This window comes from Lepisosteus oculatus, chromosome 2 (genome assembly GCF_040954835.1).
Source record: "Lepisosteus oculatus isolate fLepOcu1 chromosome 2, fLepOcu1.hap2, whole genome shotgun sequence".
In the NCBI taxonomy this organism is placed as follows: domain Eukaryota; kingdom Metazoa; phylum Chordata; class Actinopteri; order Semionotiformes; family Lepisosteidae; genus Lepisosteus; species Lepisosteus oculatus.
In genome coordinates, this window is record NC_090697.1 from 18,394,198 (window position 1) to 18,415,429 (window position 21,232).

At 38.0% G+C, this 21,232-nt stretch overlaps 1 protein-coding gene across 2 annotated transcripts in view; it reads left to right on the forward strand.

The window, feature by feature from the left end:
• The first annotated feature begins 9,915 nt into the window (after positions 1-9,915).
• galnt14 (UDP-N-acetyl-alpha-D-galactosamine:polypeptide N-acetylgalactosaminyltransferase 14 (GalNAc-T14)) overlaps positions 9,916-21,232 on the forward strand; it is a 112,696-nt gene continuing 101,379 nt past the window's right edge. For both annotated transcript variants that reach the window (XM_015352731.2, XM_015352737.2), the window contains exon 1: positions 9,916-10,323. In XM_015352731.2, coding sequence (XP_015208217.2) covers positions 10,195-10,323 — 129 coding nt within the window. In that variant the 5' untranslated portion in view covers positions 9,916-10,194. The remainder of the gene's footprint in view (positions 10,324-21,232) is intronic.

The window sequence follows — 21,232 nt, forward strand, 5'->3', positions numbered from 1 at the left end:
ACTGGCAAAGCCCCACCCATGACACTAGAGGACTGAAGTCACTGATGTCAGCGCCATATTAGCGGAAGAGGTACTATCTCCGCACGTCATAGAAACGCCTAGAAAACAATCATTTACTTGTATTTGCGGCAATGACTAAAACATAGCTCCATCTGGCGGTTGTAATAGTGACTTCATTAAATTAAATGATACCAAAGGCTATTTCAAAAACACGTTCAGTGGAAAGTTGCCTTCAGAGCGGGCATTTTTAATGAAATCGTTGTTATCCGATCCTACTCATGGATGGCCGGTCTGTATATTTTCCAGATCTATTCAAAACAACAGCACTTGAAGATCTGGAATAATTGATTAAAGTGATCGATTAAAAAAATAACAAGCTCATTAAGGTATTCGTTTTTAAACTATAGCTGACTGGGAATGAAGATATACGGATAAAACATGACTAGGATTGGAAAACCCTGAATTAAATTATTTCTTAGCACACCAAACTTTCGTTTTACATTAACCTGCAGTATTTCTTGTTATCAAAGAAACTGAACAACAACACTTATCAAACTAGACACTGATATGTTATATCACTAATACCCACTCCATCATGTCTTCCGTTTTCATTCCAAATATTCTGGAATCTCAACGATTGTAGTTGAATCAGTTATGTTATTAACTGGCATAAGTCACCTGTTTCCATTACTCATTGATAATTATTGTAACGACCGCGGGACTCGGCACGAAATGGAGCAGGCGTAGAACTCTGGAAAAGGGGTTGAACAACACATTTATTAACCAGAACCGGGGAAAGGTTACCACACACAGGGACAGGGGTTACAGCGCTGCATCTACACTAACAAAGACACAGAAGGGAAGAGGCCACCTCGCGCCACCTGCCTCCTTATATACAGTCCGATTTCCCCAAGACCTGGCTTTCTTGAGGCATCTAACAGAGTAAATATCCTTGATGTTCAGTAGCACGCACTGGGTAGTGTTTTGAACCAGTTTCACCACCCTCTGGAGTACCTTGCACTCCCTGGTGGAGCAGTTACAATACCAAACCAGGCAGTAATGTAGCCGGTTAGGATGCTTTCAGTGGTGCATCTGTAGAAGTTGGAAAGGATGTTTGAAGGCATGTCGAACTTCTTTAGTCTGCGGAGAAAGAATAGGCGCTGCCGTGCTGTCTTGGCTATGAGGTTGGTGTGGTGGGTCCAGGTTAGATCGTCTGTGATGTTGACACCTAGGAATTTGAAATGGTGGTTTTCTTGAAGCAACAGGGGACAGTGCATTGAGTGAGGGAGAGATTAAATATATCCGTGGAGGTGTCTACCAGTTGATCTGCGCGAGCCTTTAATGTAAACTAAAGCAGAAACTTTTCCCAGAGGCTGGGAATGTTAAAAAAGCATGGGGATGAAAGTTCAATGGGACTTGGAAAGACCAGCTGAATAGTTTAACTAAAAGGTTTCTTTGGCCTTGCTAATTTCCTCTGCATGCAAGAGCCGGGTAAATTCCCATGATCTCAAGGCCTGTTTTTCTTGAAACAGCTTCAAACAGCTTAGGTGACCTCAGGAACTCCTGGAACAGTTACACTCAGCCCCTGGATCGATGGTTTCACACTGCAACAGAAAAGACTAGTACAGTATATAAAGTGTGCACCCTAGAGATGCACACAGATGTGTAGATGTGTAGGGATGTTAAACATCCCAAAGGATGCTCCCCCATACTTAAGCACCAAAATTAAAGGAACACTATGGGGTACTGTGCTGCTTCTCTGACACTCACAGCACATACTGTACCTTGTCAAATTGTGACCATACCAACCTTCAAATTAAACTTCAAGTAGCCTTTGTTAACAGAATGAAAGCTAGTCTGATTCAGTGGCCAAGCAATGATACTTCATTTTCTGGAGAGCTTTGAACCTTCAGATAAAAGTTTGCTATATATACGCCACAATCAATTAATAATAAATAACTGCATTTATTTATCACTTTTCATCCTAAAGGATCACAAAGCACTTACATAAAGGTGGGGACCCACTTTATCCATCGCTGTAGTGCAATTCCACACCTGGGTGATGTGCTGTGGCTTTTATGCACCAGCATGATGAGCATTTTTCAAATCAATTAAATTATGGGGGGCTTTAGGTAGACCCAAGTGCAAGCCCAGTGTGGAATTTAGCCAGGGTCCTGGGGTTGCAACCCTACTCTTAAATACAGTGCAATGGGATCCTTAATGGGTAGCCAGAACCGCAACAATAGTTTTTAATGTTGGGTCCACAGTTCAAAATTTAGTTCAATGGAAGTGACCCAAAACCCCTCAATGCAGCATTGGTTTTTATAAATTCTGGTCCTGTGGTATATGTGCTACTTTACTATCCATCAACATGACTTAAAGTGGCAACCTAATGTCCATTGGAGGTCTCCCATCCAGATAATAACAAGGCTCAGCCTTGCTTAGCTGCTAAGATGTGATGAAATCAAGCTGGAAGGAGACAGCATTTTGTGGGACTTGTTTCCTACTGTTTCGATTATTTGCATTACTCCCAGGCAGCTTGCACATGTCACACAGGCCCTACAATAACACAAACGCTGGCAGTCTTACACAGGAAAAGCAGCACCTTGCTTCTGTTTTTACAGCTCCAGAGACCTTAACTGCTTCCACAGAGCCTTCACTCAGTGGTCAATTTTCCATCAATCTGAACCAGCCAGCAATCTGCAAGAGATCTCAGACTTCACCCTTGTAGTGACCATCTGACCAGGTAATCAAAAGCTTTTTCTTGCATTTTCTTGACTTTTCACTGAAATGAAAGTTTTGATCACTTATTTGCTCCAGTTTGTGCCATTAAAAAGGTACAATACATAGTTAATTGTCTTAAAAAGGCTTTCCCAGATATTCATTAACCTTTGTACCCTCTCTGACTCAATTAGATTTATTTGTGTTATCCTTCTGTGTCTGTGTTTAGATTTACCATAAACCCACTGCAGTACACTGCCAGACAAAATTCAACACCAGGAGGCACCAACAGCAAAGCTACTTAAGAACAATTCAAGCCAGCGGTTCTCAACTCTCCTAAAACATAATAAAAGGTTACAAACAAGAGGAGGCTATTTGGCCCATGTGGTGGTTAGTAACATATTGTTTCATATATCTCATCCAGCTGTTTCTTGAACGAAACCAAAGTGTGGGCTATTCAGTGTTCTCTACACTCCCATTATTCAATGGGTAAATGTGTGCTTCCTATTTTCAGTTTTAGGTAGGTAGTGTACTGGAGCAATTCAGGTGAAGGACCTGGCTCAAAAAACCTACAAACTCCTTCAAATCCCTACCCAGAGCCCTAGAGGCCCCTGGAGGTTGTATACATATTTAAATCAGCAGCACATGAACACCTGAGAAAATCTATTAACCTGCTACTAATTAGTCACTAATTAGTCCAACTTATTATAAGAATTTGTTAAAATTTGTACTTGAATGAAAAATCCAGACCCTAGAAGATTGAGTTTGGGAATACTGCAAGTTTACAGTTGGTCATCTACAGTGTTTTGCATACTTGATAAAAAACATGTAAGATATTAATTATAATTCTCCACTATCAGCTCTTGGCAGCGTTTAAGAAGTACAACCTTGTATCATTACACTCCCCATATTTTAAACACAATTCAAAGTTGTGTGATTTTTTATAACCTACTTCTTTATCTTTTTCTCTATCTTTAAACATAGTTTATGAGCTCTATTGTCTTAGATGCACATTGTAGTTGGAACTAGACAACCCTACTCTCTTATCCTAGCGTTAATCCTGCATCAGCAGGGTCCGCTTGTCGGCACGCCCATCTCCATTTGGTGGTTTGAACCAAATCTTTGGTATCTTTGGTAAATACTGGGGCATTAGGACCCACATGGACCACAGGGTGAGCGCCCTCTTCTGGCTTCACTAACACCTCTTCCAGCAGCAACCCTAGTTTTTCCCAGGAGGTCTCTCATCCAGGTACTGACCAGGCTCACACCTGCTTAGCTTCAGTGGGCTGCCAATTGTAAGTTGCAGGGTGATATGGCTGCAAGCGAACTAGACAACCCTACTGTACAACTCAAATGAACACCCTTTACACTGGGCATTCCTTTTCATTCCTGTCATTTCATTCAATTTTGAAGCCTAACCTTTTTCAGAAAAATCTAGAAAAATCTCATCTAATTGATGGTAATGATACTCCAATATACTGTACAATACTTTTTTTTAGAAGCCTGGTGTCTAGATCTGATTAAAGTGAAGCTGACATGTAGGGTAATACAGTGTTAGGGGAGCGCACTTGACATTTTAAGGCAGGCAATGGCTGAACTGAAAGAAGCAAGAAAGCCAACAGGAATTATTATATGCTTCCTCACAGCAATTTGGGTTCTGGGCTCAATTTCAGGCATGGGTGCCTTCAGTGTGACATTCACATATTCCCCCATGGGAAGTTCTTGTCTTTTTTTTCCAAATATTTCAGTTTCCTCCCACCTTCTGAAGGTTAATGATGTCTCTAAATGTCTCTGAACATTTTTAGAATGTTTTTTTTAATTCCGTTTGCATCCTCTACAGCTTTTCTGAATCTTCTTTTGGTATCATTTGGCAAACTTGCCTAGTTTGCTAACTACTGTATATCAGCCAAGATCATTGATAAGCATTACAAAGGGTAGTGGTCCTAATGCAGGCAGTTGCTGATATATGTTGGAACCAGAAAGTCATGTTATATAGTGAAACGATGTACAGTATAAAGGGGAATTTTAACTCATAAAAACAATATAAAAATGGAGGGTTTAGGACTGTAAGAGTGTAAACCTTTCTCTTGTGACTCAAAGTGGGAGGCTCTTCCCCCATAGGGATTCATGGAAGAGTTGGGTTAGTGACCAAAAGTTAGACTGTATTTCACTTGTACTGTAGCTACCCAAATACAGTACTGGGGGTGAAGTTACAGTATAGTCCAGGTTACATTCTTAAATAACATAATTTGTACAGTAGCAATATGACTTATAAAGGGAAATTAATATCCATATGGAATTTTGTAATTAGCTTGAGATATATTCCTTATAAAAAACAATAATTAGAAACAGACAATTAGTGTCACTAACTCCTTTCAAATTGTAGCCAAAACCAACAAGTCAATTGCTGTTTCAGGGTAGGGCTCTTTTCTACACACACTTCATGCATTGGAAGTTAGTGATGCCACCTTGGTCCATATATGTCACAAGTCATTGTTACTCAATTCTCACCTTAAACAACTAATCAGAAACCTGCAGGGCGTGGTAACCCCACGTGGGTCTGAAATGCCCGCCAAACTCTCAACCAATCATTGCACATCTGTCACAATCGTAATCCCTCCTCTTAAGGGCACTCTGGCCCTTTCGTATTTTAGTTGATTTCATGTACCTGCCCCCTGTTCTGTCTCCTCATTTAAGCCTGGCGCTCTCGCTGTTCCATTGGGAGATGGACGCCCAGAAGCCCGCCTACAAGCGGGTCCAGGAGAGACCCAACGGGATAGGCTTCATCACAGCAGCCTGACCATCTGAGTCCAGGGCTTGGAGCATCTGGCCTCGTCATCCTGATTTTATTCCCTGTCCCTGTTCCGGATCCTGTTTCGGATGTCTATGTACTGTGTGAATGCTAACCTTAACCCTAGCTGGGGTGTCAACTGAGTCATTCCTTAATCAATATCTGAATTCCTCCGGGCATCGGATTTTGACATATTCCCCCAACCAAAAAGTATGGGTGTGAAACAGTCAAAAGCAGTGTTAAAAGCTCTAGCAAATATTTTAGATTCTAAAATGTTTGCTTGCAACTTTTGATCCGACCGATTCAGTTTTGGGATACAAATACCGAGTGGTGCACCGCATTATCCAGTCACCGAAAAGTTTCCAAAGAATAAAAATAAAGCTGATTTGGGCCCAAAATCCAGGGATGAGCTTAAAATTCCTACATTTACAAGAGGTTTTATCAATTCTTTAGTTTGTTTCACACTCATACTTTTTGGCTGGGGGAACATGGTAAAATCCGAGACCAGTAGGGCTTCAGATGCTCAGATTTTGGGGCACAAGCCAAGTTTAGGACAAGTGATTTTTTGCTCCTTTCTGAAAATAAGATGGGGCCTCATTTAGGAAAGCACAGCAACACTTACTGTAATTCTGTCTTATTTATAAGCATTGCTGCTACACTAGGCACAACCTCACTGATAGAATCAATGGACCAAGGTGGCATCAATAACTTCAAATGCATGAATGCTGATTGGATGTTGCCGCAGAGACAGAGGCTGCCAGCTGATCTTTTGTGTCTGTGCATCGGGAAATACAGTACCAATCCATATCTGGATAAGTAACCTAATATTCCACATTGCCAATCAAGAATTCAATTATATCTCAACAAGTGTTGATCTTAATTTAATTCATATGAGTAATGTATTTACTTTTGAGTATCTAATGTAGAAGTTGTATTAATGAAACTGATTAACAAAATGGTATTGCTGAATGGTATACTGAAGCATATTCCTTGTTTGCATCTCTTTGTGTTTTGCATCTCTTCATGATTATATACAGTACCTTCCATTTTGATAACCCTCACAGTAAGATCTGCCATCTGTATCCAGGCAGACTGTGATATGTTTTATATGTACAATTTATGTATTCATAAATATATCTTGTGTATTGAATTAATGTGTGTGCCTTGCTGACTGTTCCTGATGATTGATTGTCTAATAGCCATAAAAGAATCACCTCGTGGTTTACTGCTACAATTAATAAATTGTCCCAGTAATTTCACAAAACTCCTACTGTAGTAATAAAACCTTAACATTAATGTTGGGGCATAATGATTCATAATCTAAGTCATGGGCATCGGCATTATCTAGAAGAAAAACTTTAATGTTAGATTTAGGTCTTAGCAATATTTATTTCATTTCCAGAACACAATCATCTACAGACCCCTTACTTCGCTGTTTTTTGGCTGAAGAATGATGTAAGCACAGAGAAGTTTGGTAGAGTTAAATAATTCATCGGCCAGTAAGTACACAAGTCGGGAGATGTACAGTATAACAGGGACCTCCTGTGCACCACTACATACTGTACATCACTCCAATTAGAGCATTCACTCCTCACCTGCACTCTCTTTCCTATCCATCAACCAGTTCTCAATCCAGACAAACACAATAGTTTTGAACCAGGATGCCCTGGACTTCCTGGAAATGCTACAGCCACGACTTCTTCATGTAAACCAACGGGCTAGCACAATTAAGACTTCAGTGCATTTGAAAATGAAAAGGATGTTTCAGAATTGGATTGTCTGTGTTGGATGAGTTTGAATCACTAAGATATCCTCCTTAACAGAAACCCCTGGAGATAATGAGGTAAGTGCCAGCTTTCAGTGTTGTCTATATACAGCTGCACCACCCCTCCAGTTAGTGCTGAATCTTCTGTAAGTCACTACAGAGCCTGCAGTGTGTGATGGACAATTTGTTCTGGCAGGAAAGTGGGTCACAGTTCTGCGTACAGAACTGTGACTGTGACCGTGTTTGTGAGGGTTTCCTCCAGGTGTTCTGGTTTCCTTCCATTGCCCAAAATCATACTGTTAGGTTGATTGGATTCTAAGAAAAACTGGCCCTGGTCTGAGTGTGTGTGACTGGTGTCCCCTCCAGGGTGTATCTAGCCAGTGCCGGCTTTCCCAGTAGACAATGTAGACACCGTGCCTAGGGCCTACGCAATTATTAGGGCCTACGAAGGAGGGAAACGCTAGTGACTAACGAAAAATGAGTTGAAACAACATGCCTGCCATCGACTCTAGGTGCTCTAAATTACTAATCATATGCTATCATTGGTTGTTCTAGAAACTAGAAGTATCAAAGAGATGGTCGCTCGACTCGCTCCATCAATTGCGTGATTTAGCATTACAGTAGTTTAAAGTGTATCATGTCAATCGACGTAAATCAATTGGCATTTACCTCTCTTTTTGCACATTTCGGAGTGAAAGTGCCAAGGGCCTACAGACACCAAGATCTAGCCCTGTATCCAGCCTCGTGCCCTCTCTTTCCAGGAAAGGTTCTGGCTCCTCTGTGACCCTGTATTGGACAAAGAGTTTAGAAGATGGATGGATAATTGATAAACAGAAAGATTTGTGTATGAACTGTTTATTTTTAGTTTTCAAGCTGCTTGTTTCATTATTGTCTTTCATTTGTGGATTTTTTTTTCAGATTTCAATAGGATATATGAGTAAAACCTGCTACGAACAAAGAGAGATTTAAATGGAACACTTAAATGATTTGAATAGAGCTGTGCCTAAAATTCCTAAATCCTCTCTCCCCTTCCTTCTCTCCATGTATCTTAGTCATGTATCACATTTCCACCCACGTCTTTATTTTTTATCTTACCGTAATCCTATTTACAGTATGACGTTTTAAGCAAAAGCATTTTTCATGTAGTTTAATAACTAAAATGTTCCCTCCACTATAAAACAGAGTTGTCTTTATTGAAATCACATTGTGAATGGAGGGTTCCCAGAAATAAATCTATTTTTTCCACATACCTGAAAATAGATTAAATGAATCACATTTGTGTGCACTAGATTTTATCTGAAGGAAGGAATATACGATACATATTCTATAAAAGTCCATATTTTTAAAGAACTGTTTTAAAACCAGTCTGTATCTGTTTAGTGTGGGGCTCTGTTTTTTATAATGAACAGAGTGCCTACTGTAAGCACAAGCAATGTGAGCATCCGATTCTATTAAATATCATCATACAACCGTGCTAATAACTTACTAGTGGTGTTGGAGGGGAATCCCCATTATCTGTTAAGTGCTTTGAGTGGAGTGTCCAGAAAAGCACAATATAAGTGTAAGGAATTTATGATGGTGATGATGATGATGATGATGATGATGATTGTATAGAGTTTAGAGCTTCAAATGATTACAATATGTTCCAGTTGTCCCTCTTGATCCCCAGATCTCCTCTGTGATGATGATGATAAACGAGACTCTGTGGTAGTCTTACCCTTTACAATACTGACTCAATACCTTGGGGGTATATGGCCATTCTAGTCAAAAGTAAGAGAACAAAACAAAGGTTTTAAAAGGGACACGTTCAAACAACCATGCAGTATACTGTATAAAATATACAATCTCTTACTGAATTAAATTCAGTAAGTAATAATTTGGATATGTATTTGAGGCCCCATACAGACAGACAATGAGCTCACATGAGATGTGATGGCATGAAACCCCAATTAGGCTGGAATCATTTGAGTAACTATAATGTACAGTACCTAACATTTATTATTTTATGTTTGTTTTTATAATTTATTACTTTTGTCCATTGTTAACCAATGTTGAAATGTATAATGAAAATATATCAACACAACACGCATGGACTCTACGTACTGTACATCCCAGGAGAAACAAACGTTTCTGGCCACAATTGCACTTCTTCAGTAGAAATCGTTAGGTAAATAACAAACTACTGTAGAGTAATTTACCAACCCTAGATTTTACCATTTACAGTAAGTAAACACGTGACAACTGTTATTTTTTAGATAGCTTTTATGAAAGCAAATATAACAGAATGATAAGGAAATTACTTGTAATCAAGCTTACTTTTGTTAAGTGGTTTAACAGTGTGAAGCAGCACAATCAAGAAACATCAAATACAGTACAATAACTACACGACAGACCAGAAAAAAGCTCCATCGCTGAGTGTTTTACGAAACCATTCTTCATAACTGCAGCGCACCGTGTTTGAATCAGCAAATTTCCAGACGTTACATGGAAAATGGTAATAAATAATCAAGAGCAGGCGAAATCAAAGGAAGCTTCAAGCAGTTGGTTTTGTTTGGACACACACAGCAGGTGGTGCTAAACCCCTTCAGAGTCTGTAACCGCGTATACCCAAACTCTCTGGGTTTAATCAAACTGGACGGCATCCAGCGCAGTGCCTCCCAGCGCTAGCGGGTCATTATCATGCTCTCAATGTGGAAACTGCTCACCGGTTTATGCTCCTACCAGCACACTCGGCGAACACGCGCTTCAACAGACCTGCTTTTGGCACAGCAGTGGAGACCTATGAAGATCCCACTGAGGTTAAAGCTCACATCTCACATGCCAAGTCCACCGAGAGTTTCCTGGAAATGCTACAGCCGTGGATTTCCCGATATAAATCGAGGGGCTAGGGCAGCGTGGATATAATACGTCTCCGAAAATGAAAAGGCTTTCTCGCAGATTGACTTGGGCTTTGGCGGTACTACTGTGGGTAGCTGCGCTACTGTACTTGCTTTTAAGTAAACGAAAAGTGTCTGTTCTGGACTTACAAGAGGCTCGGGAGCGAAAGGCAAGTGGCTCTTTCTTTCAACTGCGTGTGCATTGGGGTGTGCCTTACCTCTATTTTACTAGTTACAGTGACTCGTGAAGTGCAGTGGCTTTCAGCAAAGTGATGTTGAGTTGAAATTTTAGGGTTTTGCTATTAATGTTAGGCTTGGCATGTCTCTAAAATATTGTGGAAATATTTAACGACGTCTGAATACAGTTCTGATTGGAAATGCAATTCTGTTCCACAATAATATAATAAAGTACAAAAGAACGAAGTTATTATTCGGGACGAACATTGAGATTTAGGGTATTACAGAATACACACGTGTTAAAAGCCAAAGGACAGCTATAAGACAAACAAGCCTTATATTATATAGTATGCGTATATTTTTCTGTATACCTTAAATATGGAAAATATAGTCCAATCTTGTTCAAAGCGTAAGGGGTGTTAATGTCTTGCTTGAGGTGAGGTTGCGCATTACACTGCTAAGTAATGGGATTCATTCAATAGAGGCAATCGCAGACATACAGTACATTAGTTAACCTGAAAGCACGTTTTTATTACACTTTGATAATGGGTCACACTTCGTTTAAACAACAGAAAAAAAAGATATTACCACATATCGATAAAAAAACAAGTAGCGCTCCATGCGAAATTTCCTCAGCTTTAATACTTTCACAATTCTATTGTTCCATTTTGTTTAAAAAGATCGCGATTAAAATAAAATAGTACAGTCTATCTGTGCTACATTGGTATGAGTTAAACTGCCCCGTGATATCTATGACTGCACGGTTTCACACCCTTGTGACTTTAGGAAAATAACATTTTAAAACAGCAGTCTGTACAAAACACTAGTCAAAGCACTAAACGATTCAGTCTAAGAGAAGTCTGGTATTGTTTTTGGTTTGACACTACTGTTATACCCTATTAAATTACCAATTATAGTATCACATCAGAGGGTGGATTTGTAATTGCACCTGTAATTGCACTGCAGATGCAGCAGAACTGCGTTTGAAGTAGTGCGGCGGAGCTTTTCCTCCCTTGGATACTGAAATGTTTTTGTGTTGTACAGCAGTTTGTCAACACAAAAACAGATTAGAAGGCATATGCTGTGTCCACATTTCCCCAAGATTATGATACCTGTTAGTCTCTGGGTCAGAGAAATACTAATGCTGATTTACATGTGGTCTCTATTTTATCGTGGTAAGGAGGTAAATCAGTTTATGGCAGGAAAGCCAATACTTACCAGAAAACCTGTGGGAAGCAGAAGAAAAAAATACAAATAGACCTTTAAGATACTGTATGAACAGTATCGTACAGGTAATAACATTATATACAAATATTATTCAGGTTAACTGTAAACGTCTTTTCTTTTGATCATTTCTACAAAATATTAACATTATTTCTGCTCAAGTACGTATTCAGGGAATCTATAAAAAATCCTTAATATTTGTCTGTATTTTACAGTTAAATATCAAATTTAAATATTAGTAAATATTTTTTACCAACTCATATTTTCCAAAACTGAAAATGACCGAACTGAACACTGTTATATGTGGAAAAAAAGATGAATGTCAGAAAAATGTGCAAAGAGGATATACAAAGTTAAATATACTGATTCTATAAGTTTGCAGCCCTCTATCAGTAGTCAACGGAAGCACCTATGGCAGTAATCACTGCTGTTGGTACTTTTGAAAGGTCTCTACCAGCCTTGGGATGAGTATTAGTGTCCAGTCTTCCTTGCAAAATGGTTCCAGTTCTGACAAGAAGTAACTGCAATTCAAGACTCACCATAAATGTCTACTGGATTCAAGTAACAGCTTTGACTGGGCCACTCAAGGACATACACTCTCTTCATGTCAGGCTGCTTCAGTTTGGTTTAACTTTGAGCTTCAGATCATTGCCCCGCTGAAGTGTAAATTTTCACTCTAATTTTAGATTAATGGCAAGTAGACTTTCCTCTGGGACTCGCCTGTACTTTATACCATCCACTATTCCCTCAGTCTTGACAAGCTTTCCAGGCCTTGCTGTTAAGAAGCAATGAAACAGTTGTCTTGGGCATTTGCTGGAGGAGTTTTGTTATTGGCCTATGAATAGCATCTCTTGTTTCCTTAAGTACAACTGGTAGAATACCATCAGACTCTGGAAATTGGATTATTTTTAGTGTTTCTTATGTGCACGTCTGCTTGTTCAATGCTAATACCTTTTCATTTAGAACATTTTCCCTCCCCAGCCTGGGCACTTTATTGATTTCTTTGATGGTAAACACCTAAGTGAAATATTTCTTTAATATACTGTATTAACCTTTACCATAAGATCATACTAATAGTTACAAACAACAAGAAGCCATTCAGCCCATCTAGCCTCTTTGAAAGGAACTAATTGTACAAAGGATCTCATCCAGCTGTTTCTTGAAGAAAGCCAGGGTACTGGCTTTGACAAATCTCCCTGTCTTTGTCATGAGGTTTCTCATATAATTTACTTCATTAAAGCTGGTCTTTCTCAGGTATTGTTTGAAAAGATTAGGAGTACTGAAAAGATTAGAATGCAGTACATGGAATGTACTGTAGGTTGTAGATTTGCATGTTCTTTGAGGAAGAGTATGAAACATGGTCGTTAACCATGTTGATGTTTTCACTTTCTTTTGCTATAGTCTATGTGAGAAAAGCCATAATCTCCCATGAAAACCTTTCGTCCTTTATTATTATCTTAATTTAATTTTTTAGTGTTCACTAAAATTATATCATTAACTATGCTTTTTGAATATGTTTATTAGTAGAATTCCTGAGAAGACCATCATAGAGGTTCTGTTATTACATTTATGGTACAAAGTAATTCCTTAAATTCCTTAAATTTGTCACATTCATCAGTCATTTGATGCGACATGGATGATAACAGCTTGATCCACCCTGGCTCAGGGCAGGAGCTTATCCATTTACTCAAGGCATCCTTGGCCTCAGGCAGAACGCACAATGTATGAAACTCCCTATCATACATGCTAAGCTACATTGTCTGCACCTTTAATAATTGAGTCCCCCACTATCAATGCCTCCCATTTATTCAAGGGGATGAGCTACTGGGTACTCCAGGCTCCAGCAAAGATTTAAATATTCCATATGCAGTACTTTGAAAATATATGATGGTTGTAAAAGATTACCTGTGCTCTGTTGAAGATCTGTATGATTTCATAGATTAGTACCGACCTCTACCTAGAGAAAGTTACACAGGCTACAAGAATATATTACCAACTGTATTGACACTACTATATAATTTTTAACATGGATACAAAATAAAATAATTTGCAATTTTATGTCACACAATGAATCAAAAATGCAATCAATTACTATTATTTTGTCAGTGTAGCTTTATGCAGGTGAACGAAAAAACACGACACAGATGTAGGGAAGAAGTTACAAAAAGGAGTAATTACAGTATATCTAAGAAAACAAAACGTGTGAGCTCAGTGCAGCCTGTGAAAAGCAACCTGCATAATGTTACAAAAAGCAGAGTAGATGTAGGGCAGCACAATACACACAAGGCCAGAGGCCTTCTTGTGCAATTGCAGCATTTGTGTAAGCGAAGAGCAACCCAACTTTCAAATCCTGAAAGATTAGAAAAGAAGTACAGCCCTAGTCTAGGCGAAAGCACTAAGGTCTGCCACGAGGACGAGCCAGAGAGTTGTCATTGTCTATGATTAGACTATAGAGCTGCTGGGAGAAGAGTCCCAGTAGATGAACAGATTTTAGGATTGTGAAAGCAGCCCAGGCGGGCATGGTGCACAGGAGAGAAAGCTTTTAAATCCAGTAAAGCTGGGAGAATAACCTGTGCTGCATGAGCACATCTGAAATCCAGTTTCGTCTTGAATATCTTTTGAGCACAAAGTATGTTGTCAATTTAAGAGGTTTGAGCAGGGAGTTGTGTCAGTGTGCATTGGCTGGAAAGGAATAAGTAAAGGTTAATCCTGTGCTGAAAAGTAGAAAAAAGAAACACGATGTTTCAGCTGTAGAGGCTCAAGAACCTCAGGAATGAACTTTTAAAAGTTTTTTATTTATCTTTGTAATAGCTTTCCAGATATGTGTGCTGTCATTTTTTAACTTCAGCAACCAGCTTTTTGACTTGTTAGTAAAAAGTTTCTTATTTTATCCCATTTTCTTTGCTATAGGATACAAGTTAACTGTTCGTTTTTTCACAGTGCTAAAGACACATTCCTTCTACATTCTCCAAGTTTTCACAGTTGTGTTTATCCTTAGTACTTCCCAATATTTCCCATTTCTACATCAGCAATCTCTAAATAACATTTAGGCGAATGTACAGCAATTCAGCAAAGCATCTCTTAATTAAGAAAAGAGTAAACCTCTTGTAAAAGTAGTGAGGCTGCTTCTGGGGTAAAGTGAGTCACGGGAACTCACTAAAACAGAGAATAAAAATAAAAATGGTGGAATAAAAATTTGTCATGCTCTTAAGTGACTAAATCAGTAGCACACAGTATTAGCTCGAAGAGGTCATTTGTGTTGCTGGATCAGTGAGTCATATTGCTCCTCAGAAATTCCAACACTAATAAGATAAAAAATCTTGTGTCTTTGTTCATAAGATCAGGAGTGTTCACCCGAATGTCAAGTCTAAATTCCACTTTGGGGTTTTATACATTTCTCCCCTTTGTTTAATACATGAAGTAATTTTTCGCTTTTCCACGTGACCACCTATATAGTTGGGCGCTATGACATAAAAGTTGATCTCTGTCGTATACTGTAGATGTGTGAAGTACTTCAGTGGTGGATGAAGTAGACCCTATCCTATATATGAGGCATTTTGGGATCAAAAACACTGCAAAAATGTAAGAAATTCTTTAATAATTGTATATTCATTCTGTTTATAAAGGTAATATCTTAACATTATATAAAGTACTTGGGTGATGCAGTACATACAGCTGCCTTGCAGTACTGAGACTCTGGGTTACTATGTCCTAATTCCTGGGGTACTATTTGTGTGAAGTTTGTACTGTACAGTATGTTCTCCCCGTGTTTGCGTGGTTTTCTTCTGGGCCCTCTGGTTTTCTCTTACGGTCCAAAGCCACGCTGGTAGGGCAATGGACTTTTGGGAAAATTTGCTCTGGTGTGTGTGTATGCGTGTCTGTGTCTGTGTGTGCTCTGCAGTGGACAGGCAGGGTGTACCCTGCCTTGCGCCTATTGCTTGCCTGGGTAGGCTCCAGCTTCCTGGTAACCCTGCAATAGACAAAACAGTTAGAAAATGGATGGATGGATATATCTACTGTACATATCCTAGCTGTGTCCTCAAAGTCTGCCTGTGTCATATCTGATAAAAAATCTTCATGCAGTAACTGTAGCATGCTAAAAGAATGCTGGTGTATGCTGTTTCAAAACTCCCAGGGGCATTGCTCGCTGAAGGTTAAAAAATTATTTATTATGCCATCACCTGCTAATTATTAAGCTTTAACCTGGTAAATTAACTGTGTATGCATTTATTTTGAATTTAGCTATCAAAATGTGGCTTTTAAAAAAATAAAATAAAAAAACTGTTCATTCAGTGACTTGAGATATTGGCTTCAGTGTCTATAATGGCTCATTGTTCTGTTGGGGCTTGTTATGCATTACTGTATTCCTGCAAGCTTGTTCTGTACCTGTTCTACAGATCAATATCCTTTGCTGACTTGACAAAGCATCAGCATGTGTGGTTACAGTTCAGAAAAGTTTTCGCTGTTGTGGCAGTTCACATAAAAAACCTTTGCTGTACAGGGGCCTCCTAAATTCAAGGATCTCAAACCCTTTTCTGTAACTTGCACTAAAAGGCTGCATTTAATATACAGACAGTAAATTCGCCTTGTGACAACATAATAAATTCAGGGACATACATTGAGAACCATACTTTTTGTCATTGGTATATATTATTATTTTGGTTTGAATGTTTGAACTCTGCTTTTTTCTCCTGCATTTAATTTAGAATGACCAATTATATTTGAATTATAAATCCACCCAATCTGGAATTGTCAGTTGTGTGTTTATGTCTATTAAAACAACAGGCACCCCTGTACACACAAATTGAGAGTGAAAAGGGAGATGGTTTCCTCCAGTCCACCACCTACCCCTCTGAGATGTGTTTTACATGCTAAGGTTGTGTAATGGCTTACAGGAGATTCAGCATCACCTGGAGGTGTGAGATGTCCCTCAGTAATGTCACATGCAAGCCTACAGGTGCTTGGGAAGTCACAGGAGTCTGGATTTCCCCAATGTTGAGCTATTCCCTGGCTGACTGATCCCAGTCCCTGGTAGTTCTTTGTTATTGTTTGTCCACTGCTTGTCAAGAACTTTCTTTTACAATGATTTACTGTAAAGGCCGGATAGATTACCAATGCAGCAGAATTATTGTAGAATGTCTTTTATCTTTCTTTCCTTTCTGTTTTTCTTTTACCTTCTGTATTCCTTTACTATTTTAGCAGCTAAAAACTGCAAGGTCTGTTCACTAAGTATTTTTCTTGGAGTTTCAGTTTGAAAAAGCCCCCCACATCTTTCTCACCAATATCATATTTCTGAAGTATTCTCTCCTCAAAAATATTGGGCTGCTTTCTTAGATTAGTTTCATTTAAAACAAAGAAAACCTATATTCTCTGTTTTCAAAGTTAATTTATTTGAACTTCTACTATGGTTCAGTCCTCCAGCAGTGAACACAGAAGGTTCAACAGTGATACAAAGTGCTCAGTTCTGTATCACAACAAAGACAGCTCTTTTTGGTTATTTTCAGTGTGGAATTAACCTCTGCTTACAACAGGGAGTGTCAAATCTGGATTTGGAGTGTCAGTATGTGTCCAGTATTTCTACTTCTCTGCAAAGCACAGGCACCACACTGTTAAATTGTCTGATATAGCTAATTATGATTATTTTATATATTGTTTTTTTTCCTCTCTCAAAGTCTTGCTCTCTTCAAACTAGAAGCTATCCCCTGTTGACCTCTTGGACTCATGATCATCATGATGCAGAATGTCTGGATATTTCTCATTATACTTTAATTTACAAAACTTCAGGGAGATGTCTAGGCGTGGATATGAGCAAATGTTTAAAAACATTTATAACAAAATCTGAGATTATATTTATATAATTTATTCTAGATTGGATTCTTATTTGGAACTTTAAAATAATTTCTCCAGTAGGCCGCTAAACAGCAAGCACAGGCAGGACTGAAAGACAGCTGTATTTGTTTTCACTAATGTGGTGTGGTGTTTGAAGTTCATAATTCACAACGGCTTGGTTATGTAGTTTATTCTACATACAGTGAGTTTATACAAGTCACTGTATGTGGTTCATAAGCTACTGTTGATAGTAATCTAAGACAAATATTTCTGCTTCTAGTTAGAATGGTGTGTTATCATCCCTCTTTTTATTGTTTGTTTGGATTGGTGTGTCTTTCAAATTCATCAACTTTCACAACATGTAATATGGTGGGATAAAAAAATACAACCCAGCTGTGACCTGATTTTCTATCATAAACCATTTGAATATCACACAACACTTTCCAAATAAGCTGATGAGGTAGACCTGTCTGTCAGCTGCTTTGCATGAAGAGCGAATTTGGAAGCATTGCCAATTTCACATGGCATAATTCAGTTCTTTGTAGATGTGACTCGATTATCACCAGTGTCACTTTGTAAACTATATTAAAAAACGATAAATATAAAAACATGAATTTTGCATAGGACACCACTGTAGTTTGTGGCAGCATCATATTTACTATTAAAACAAGGTACGTATTTATCCAAGACTCTACTTATTTCTTCAGAAAAGCTTAAAATTTAATATTTCTTTCCATAACACATACAGACAACTTAAAGAGATTAAAAACCATGCAACAGCTACAGTGCCTAGCAAAAATACTAAGTCCATTCTTCCAGTATTCAGTCTGGTGAAATTACAAAATAATGATGTGTATTGCCTACTCATTTTTTAAGGGTCTTTTGAAATGTTTTTTGACACTTCTCCTGATCTGTGCGTTTCTAGAACTTTAACCCAGAGTTTTTTTCATGAAAAGCTCCATTTTCTTCATGGTTAAATCTTTGCTACCTGACTTTATAGAGACATGTGTATTATGAAATCATGCGAGCCATTATTACACACTGAGGTACTCCAACTAATTGTGTGGCTCTTGAAAGTATTTTTTGCAGTAAACTAATTTAAGATTGCTAAAGTAAATGTTTTAAATTCATATTCAGTCTTAACTTTTCATGAATTATGTTTATTTATTTATTTTTTGCTTTGAATCTTCAGAGTAGGTTATGTTTATAACAAATATTATTTATTATTTCAAAGTGTCATTCTTTTTGCAAGCAAATGACTGCAAGCTTTAAAATAACAAAATGTGCAAGGGTCCGAATACATTTGCAAGGTACTATACAGTATGTATGTATTTACATTGCCATACAGAATATAAAACTGTAGTAAATACACAGTAATAGAATAATTGTGATAATATTCTCTCAGTATTGATCACTTGAAAGCATGATGTGTAAAACAATCTGTAGAACAAAGTGAAAAGTTTAATTACTTGGTATAATATAAACACGTATTTCTACTAAGCTTGACTGATAGTTGTGGTACTTGAGTTTTATTTTCCGTCTTTATTCCTTTTTTGTCCGAAAATAATGACATTATTTTATGATGTTTTTGGTTACCTTAGACGTCCTTTCATTACTCGTAAAAGATAATCAGGTTACCAAAAGATAAAACCATGAGTTTATTTCTTGTAAATTTTAAGGTTTAATGGGGAAAAATGAATTATGAAAATATATTTAATTTACCATTGGTTACAAAGTAGAGATGCTTACCAACCACATAAAGAAAAAATAAGATCACAGGCAGCAACAAATGTGTTAAATGATATTGCTTTATGTTTCTTTGTCAGTTCGGCTATTGTTTGCTACTCACACACTAGCTTCATTAATAATAATTAGAAGTATACTGTAGCTGCTCAGGTGAACAGCCTTCATCACAAGTCTTTCTCTCTAGAGAATCTCCTTGCCTTTGTTCAGCAGATCCAGGAAGCTGAGGTCAATGCAAGGAGTTACACACACCAGACAACTGGAGCAATTAGCTCAGCTAATCTGAAAGAAGATGCTATGAAATAAATACTGTAGGTTGCATAAGAGAATGAAAGGTCATGGGTACACTGGTACACTGTGTGTGATGTTTGCCATTGTTTTTAAGACTTAATGAGCATTATCAATGTCTTTATTTTTATAATTAATGTAGGAAAGACAGTATAAGTGACACAAATAACCTTGGTGTATGCACTGAAAATAAATTAATTTTAGCAGTATTGGCTTTAGGATTTTTCTAATTTTATCAATCAGAAAATGGAAATGTTGAAATCTGTGTGTTAGTATACGTAGCATTCTTCTAATTTATGCAGACATACTTAATGCCATTTACAGTACATTGAAAACAGGAATGCATGAAATATTCATTTATTAATGGACATTTTTTTAACTCTTGGTCTCACTGTTGAAAATCCTGCTATTTAAATGTTAAAATTAAGTGTAAGAACGTAGGAAAAATACAAAAAACACTAGGTCATTCATACGATGGAGCCCTTTGGCAGTTTTGTAAATACAAAATAAATTAAATATATTGTGAGTAACCTTATGACTTTCAATATTGTACATATTCAGTAAATACAACATAAAATTGTTCTGTATTTCTATAAGCACTTCAATCAAGTTTATTCAGCCCCTAGTAATCAGTATATTATGAATTTTATTTTGTGTTTGATAACCTTGAGATGATAACATAAGGTGGGCTTTTGGCCCATCTAACTCATTTTGTAGTTAGTAGATGACTGATTGGAGGAACTCATTCAGCGGTTTCTTCTTTCAAGGGTTTTGGCTTCTGCAATATTGTTTGGTGGCTTGTTCCATGTACTTGGGTAAAGTGCCTCTTGTTCTCTGATTTAAATGCACATCCACATATTTTTCACTTGTGACTTCTGGTTTGTGTTTTCCTGCTAGTATTGAAAAAGGTCACTGGGTCGACTTTGTTGTCTGAAGATTCTGAATATTGCATCAGGTTCCCTCATTGTCTTCTCTGTTAGAGACTTAAAGAAAATTGTTCTTACTTTCTGTCATCTCATTTAACCTGTCAGTGTGGGACATTTCTTTAAGCCCCTGAATGTATCTGGTTATTCTTTGCAAGACTGATTCCTGAGCAACAATAGTTTTTGTAACATGGTCACCAAAACTGTCGAGTATTCAAAATAAAGTCTTACTAGTGCTTTGTACTATTTTAACATAGTATTCCTTGATGTACAGTCTATGCTTCCCACTATATAACCTTTTTTTGCATTTTTATTGTATTTGACCAAAAAACGCTACATTTTTCCAGCATTTTTGAAGTGTCCGGTAGCATGATGACACAGTGATTAGCATTCCTGCTTCGCAGTGCTGGGACCCTGGGTTCAATTACTGGGGTGATCTTTATGGAGTTTGTATGTTCTCTCTGTGTTCACATGGGTTTCTACTGGGTGTTCTGTTTTCCTCACACGGTGAGGAAGGTTAATTGTCTTCTGGAAAAATTGGCCCTGGTGCGAGTGTGTGCATGTCTGTGTGTGTGTCCTGCTATGGACTGGTGTCCTGTCCTGGGTGTAGCCTTCCTTGTGTCCGTTACTTGCTGGGATAGACTGCAGCTCAGTTGCAACCCTGAACTGGATAAAGTAGTCAGAAAATGGATGCATGGATATGTAATATTCTGCATTAATCTACATGAATATTCATCTGCCAGGTGTTTGCTTAGTTTTAATTTTAACTGTTTCCTTCAGATAAGAGGGGCTGCCATCCTATTGTAGATCCCTGTGGTGCTTCACTAACTCCATCATTCCAGTTTGTGCCATCTAAATATTTCCTATACATTAACCAATTCTTAATCCAAACACA